The sequence below is a fragment of the Otolemur garnettii genome, unplaced genomic scaffold (genome assembly GCF_000181295.1).
Source record: "Otolemur garnettii isolate 467f Iridium unplaced genomic scaffold, OtoGar3 scaffold00011, whole genome shotgun sequence".
NCBI classification, from domain to species: Eukaryota; Metazoa; Chordata; class Mammalia; order Primates; family Galagidae; genus Otolemur; species Otolemur garnettii.
In genome coordinates, this window is record NW_003852406.1 from 12,813,430 (window position 1) to 12,819,477 (window position 6,048).

Genomic DNA, 6,048 nt, shown 5'->3' on the forward strand with positions numbered 1-6,048 from the left:
ATATTTACATATTAAGATAGAAATTATTTTCTTTTAGTTTCATATTTACATATGTAGGATTTTATACTCTTTTTAAAAGTTATGTCTGTGGTAATTATTATCAATTTCATTTCAATCTACTAAAATTAGATTAGGAGATGTCTTTTAAATATTTCTTACAGGCCAGGCACAGTGGATCATGCCTGTAATCCTAGTACTCTGGGAGACGGAGGTGGGTTGGAGACCAGCCTGAGCCACAGCGAGACCCTGTCTCTAAAAAAAAAAGCTGGGTGTTGCGGCGAGCATCTGCAGTTCCAGCTACTTGGGAGGCTGAGGCAAGGGAATTGCTTAAGCCCAAGAGTTTGACGTTGCTGTGAGCTGTAACGTCACAGCACTCTACCGAGGTGACAAAGTAAGATTATGTCTCAAAAAAAAAAAATCTTTTTTTTTTCCATACAAAAAGTAGAAGTGTTTCAGCCCGATAAGGCTGAGAATTACTAATTTAGATTGGTCACTGGACAAAGAGTGAGTTAAGCTCATCTAAAACTACCACTGATTTCTTTTAAGTCAACTTAGCAGAATAAATATGGTAAAAATTTCAAAAGATGGCAACAGTATGTTAGAGAAAGATTTAGACAACCCCTCCCCCCAAAATAAAGCAAAAAATCCAAGACAACTCTCTTAGAGCAAAGCAGTGGATAAAAAACTAATGAAGAAAGCTGATTAGTGAATGGAAAAAGAATTTGGGAAATTAAAATTAGGATGCTTAGGTTTGTTCTGAAAATAATACAGGTGAAAGAAGACACACTTATCCACTAAAGTTTCTCCGATTACTGCATAAAAATAAGCATATTTTAGGTTAACAAAATGAATATTAACTGCTGATCTTGGGAGAAATGTATTACAGCAAATTGATTTCTCACTAGAAAATGTCTTGAGAGCTATTCAAACCTAACAGTATTGTGTCTGCAACTCTTAACAATACTGCTTCACAGCTGTCTCTCTGAATATGAGAACATGTCTGTCCTTGTGGCACAAACTGGCAAATTTAATTAAGCTGCTGCAGCAACAAGATGCTGACTCAGATATGCCAGCCTAGGAATGTCAAGAAATTCTAGCAGTTTAAATTGGCTACATTCAGCAAAGAATGAAATGGTAGCACATCAAGATCATTTCCTTGTGCAGTGCTGTCAAAATCTTCATCAGGGTGCAAACCAAAAGCATCTGACAGGGTTTCTCTATCCACATTTACAGCATTATATTTTATTTCAGTTGATGGTTTGAAGTTTTCCCCCTTCATTTTGTCAACTACCCATTCTCCTCTTTTACTTAAAGTTTCTATGAAAAAAATGGCAGAATCCAAAACTTTTCAATTTCTATATTTTAAAGCCTACTGGTTTGGTAGCTTCTTTAAAAGCAGCATTTGGAAATGATGCTTCTAGCCTCCAGCTCAAATCTACTTGTATCTTCTGAATTTGATTTATTTTTATATGTTAAACGTGTTAAAAGTTTATAATTTTTTTCTATGTAAAGCTATTTTCCCCCTTGTTGACTTTAAAACCTGGTTATAAGTATCTATACCCAGAAACTTTAATTTTTAAAAAAGGTAATTGTTTACAACAGCTATTTATATATGAATAGCTCATAAGACATTTTACTTTTCTCATTTATTCTTAGGTAGACTTTCCCAATATTCTATAATCAACGTAATTTATTTTTGATGCTTTACAATAACATGACACAGTATCAACCTTTATATTATTCATTTGTAAAATCAGTATTCAAGTTTCCTTTCATTTTACAAACATTTGTAGAGTTCTCACAGAGAGTAAAAGTTTTTTATCTTGAAATTAACAGAGTAAAAAAGCCTTTTGGTGGAGAAAGAAGGGTTGAATAAAAACGTTTTTGGAAGCACATAATTAAAGGTACCAATATTTTCCCAACATCTTAGAGAATATAAAAATACAAAATTAGGGATAACAAAAATTTTACATTCTTCCTGGGTCTTTGTTCCATCAAAAAAAAAAAGTTGAAAATTCATAAGAGCTTAAAAATCCATTCTTACTGTAATAATTTTTTTGTTTGAACCCCCCACCTCTAGTATATGGGGCTGGCACCCTACTCCTTTGAGCCATAGGCACTGCCTTTAGTGTAATAATTTTTAACAACAGTCAAAGTTAGGAAAAAACACTAGAAACAAATCTTATCAATGCCTTGTGTCTTTATTTTTCTATAGGAAAAGGTAAATTATACTAATAAATTATTTTGTGCTACACAGAAATCTAAAGAAAAGAAGCATATGTTAGTTTCTCTTTTTTTAACTTATTTTTTTTAATGGGGTCTCATACACTGTCAGGCTGCAGTGCAGTGGTTACCCACAGGTGCAGTCATAATACACTGCAACCTCAAACTCCTGGACTGACGCTATCCTCCCACCTCAGCCTCCTGAGTAGCTGGGATTAGAGAAAACAAGGATATTCTAAGAAAAAAAGATGCTAGGAGCTAGGCACACTTAACTGTCAGAACAATACCCTCTCCCTTATACAAAGCCAGACCATTCCACACACCCAGGATATACTGAGCCGAAGTGGACTTGAAAAGAACCACTGGAAAAATTAAGAAGCAGTGGTAAGATGAAGAAAATTAATATTAGAAATCTTTGGTCTGAAATAATGAAGGCTAAGAGTTAAAAAATAGTGAGACTTAAAAAAAAAGATAAAAATGTATGTTCACTAAATCCCAGGACACTAAAATTGGTAGACAAATTCTTTGATTCAAACAAATAAAGGTATTATAATTATTTGATAATAAATTTTAAGAAATTAGTTATCCCCAAAACATGGTACAAGATAAATAACAGAAATAGTTTTTTAAAAAATCTGTAAATGTACATACATATAAGGGAGTCTGTTGCCTCACCCTGGTACAGATGATATTAGCAAACATATTATAATTATGCACTCTGGCAAGAGGAAAGTTGCTCTAAGACTGCCTCTTTAAAACATTTATTTTTGAAATTGTCTCTTTAACACAACTTCCGCTTGTTTTTATGTCAACTTGTCTATTTATCTGATGAAATAAAAAAAATCATTTGTTTCTATAATGTTTTTAATGGCATATCTATCAAAATAAATGTAAAAATATCCTTCACTCATAAGAATTTTATCCTACTTATATAATCACATGTAAAAAAGAATGCTCATTATTTCTAACAGTAAAGGAAAAGAAGCTAACTAAAAGAATATTAACAGAAATCAACTGAAAATTATCTACATCCATCAACATAATATGACACAGCTATGAAAAAGAACGAATTCCATTTACATGTACTAGTATGGAAAGATCAACAGAGTGTGGTGACAGGGCAGGAAGCCTACAGAATGCAGACTACAGGATGCTCCCACTGTACAAAATAAGGGGGTATACTAATGTGTGTGTATTACAGTGCACACACACCTGTTACAGGCTGAGTCAATTTCACAGACGCATCTTTCACCTCAGACAGTAGATTCAAAGGGCTGGATGTGAAGTACAAAATTAGTATTTTATTACATTTTTATTCTGCAACAGAAGCTCACTATGTTTCCCAGGCTGGTCTTAAACTGCTGGGCTCAAGCAATCCTTCAGTCTCAGACTCCCATATAGTTGGGACTATAGGTGCATAACACTGCACCCGCAAAATCAGTGTTTTTTAAAAGTTCCAGGGAGTCTGAGGATCAACCAGTACGGGAAGCCTGAATATGAAGATAGCAAGATATCTAAGAAATACCACAAAAAACAGAAAACTAGGAGGAAACTAGAATGGGACATCTCCATAGTCAAGAGCTGGTTGACGACCATGAGAGCAGCAGTTTTAGAAGTGAGGACAGAAGACAGATTAGAGTGGGATGTTCAGTAAAAAGCAAGAGCAGTGAACAGAATACTTTCAATCCTATTTTAAAAATGCATTCTGCCAACCTATCTTTTGACTGAAAATTAATCTATTTAAAGTAACTATTGATAGAGAAGGAGTGACTAATGCTATTTCATTGTTTTCTTTATGTCTTACAGCTTTTTTGCTCTTCCTTTCCTCCCATCAAGCATATACATATAAAAGTCTTTAAAGAAGGGCAGCGCCTATGGCTCAGTGGGTAGGGTGCCGGCCCCATATACCAAGGGTGGCAGGTTCAAACCCAGCCCTGGCCAAACGGCAACAACAAAAAAGTCTTTAAAGAGGTCCAAGTACAAATGAAAGAAGAGAAAGTAACTAGGGGGTAATGTGGAGTCCAGGAGTCCTGTACTTCAAACAGGAAAAACTTGAGTGCTTTTAAATACTGATCAAGATGACTGAAAATGGGAAAGAACAAACATACCGGAGAATGAGGGAATGACTGACAGAAACGATACTGAGAAGACACAAAAAGATGGGGAGATGGGCTTCCTCCATTGAAAAGGGGAAAGAACTAAAGTTTCCCTTGGGGAGTTCCCTAATTCCTCATTTGGTGTATTTACACATCTTTCTAGTAAACTCAATTACTTGGCTTCCAGGTTCATCTAAGATGGAATAGGAATGGTCAATTAAAAAGGAATGCCACAGGCAGGTGAGCAGAAAGAAGAGAAAATTCAGCAGAATCTATTAAAACATAAAATGTCTATACTGTCCAACCACACAGATTAATTTCTAAGAATGTATCTTACAGAAATGGTTATTAAAATGTCACCAATGTATTGTTTTTAATTACAGAAAAAGAGGAACACAAACATTTTGCAACATAGGATACGATAAGTGAATTAAAAGCACAGCTATGTGATGAAGTAATGCACATACGTAACCATTAAGATTGAGCTATATATGTAGGGGCTTGGAAGGATATACAAAATATCGCTTTAAATAGAAAAAAAAAGCAATTCATATAGCAATACTATAAAAAAGTTTTATAGTATTTAATGCTATTTTTCATAAGTTCCTTTTTGTTTTATGAGTTTATACACATATGTGTTCATGTATAAAGGTCTGAAAGATAAATATCAAAGTGATAAGAGAGGCTTTCTGTTTTTTATATTTCTATAATTTAACTCAGGGGTCCTCAAACTTTTTAAACAGGGAGCCAGTCCACTGTCCTTCAGACTGCTGGAGGGCCGGACTGCGGGCCCCTGGATGAGTCCGCTGCTAAGCAGGACAGGCAGTGGCGGCAAAAACACCCGGCGGGCCAGATAAATGTCCTAGGCGGGCTGCATGTGGCCCGAGGGCCACAGTTTGAGGACGCCTGACTTAACTGTTCATAGTGGAAAGAGATACAAAACTTCAACTACCAGAAAAACACTAAATATGGAAAACATTAGAACATTAAATATGGAAATAAATAACCAAAAAAATAAACATATTACCTGTTAGATAAAACACACAGTTCTTTTAAACTTGGAGCCATGGATTGATCTTTATAATTTTCTCGAGAGAAAAATGTCTTAAGGCCATTTTTGGGGGAAACATCCCTGTGAAACAAAGTAATGACTTACATTTGACAATTCAGAATTTCATGCTAGACCAAGCAGCATTATGGTACAATGGTAATTTATAACTATATGCCCTCTATATCCCCTTTCCCAGGCAATCACCTCTTAGTACGTTTAATTTCATATACCACATCTGCGAGCTTAGATGTTTTACTTCTTGGACAGTCTTAAACTCCCGCCCATTATGAAATTCTCTACCTCCAACAATCGACCTTTAATTTCCTTTACTTCCTAATTAAATCAATGTCAGAGAGACTGGAGAGTTAAAGATAGAACAGACTAAAGTGTAACTGAGGGTCTGTCAAAGGCAGGGCTCACCTCTAGCTCTGAAGCATGACGTTAAGATGCTTGGTTGCTGAAGAGCAAATGCTTCTCAACTTATTTTTGTTTCATATACAATTGTGCCAAGCCAAAAGGCACTAAATATCCTACCTATTTTTGTTAACTTAGCCAATGGTGTGCCCTTGCTAAAACTACCTTGAAAGTGATACATAATTTTTTATAACATAATTAACTTAGAGACTAACACAGCTAATGTTTTCTATATAGTAAACATCCAACTCTAAACAAATAAAC

The 6,048-nt window shown here is 35.0% G+C and overlaps 1 protein-coding gene across 2 annotated transcripts in view; it reads right to left on the reverse strand.

The window, feature by feature from the left end:
- Positions 1 to 6,048, reverse strand: part of ICE2 (interactor of little elongation complex ELL subunit 2) — a 59,373-nt gene that overhangs the window by 50,246 nt on the left and 3,079 nt on the right. For both annotated transcript variants that reach the window (XM_023510136.1, XM_023510138.1), the window contains one exon: positions 5,347 to 5,451. In XM_023510136.1, coding sequence (XP_023365904.1) covers positions 5,347 to 5,387 — 41 coding nt within the window. In that variant the 5' untranslated portion in view covers positions 5,388 to 5,451. Of the gene's footprint in view, positions 1 to 5,346; positions 5,452 to 6,048 lie in introns of those variants that run through there.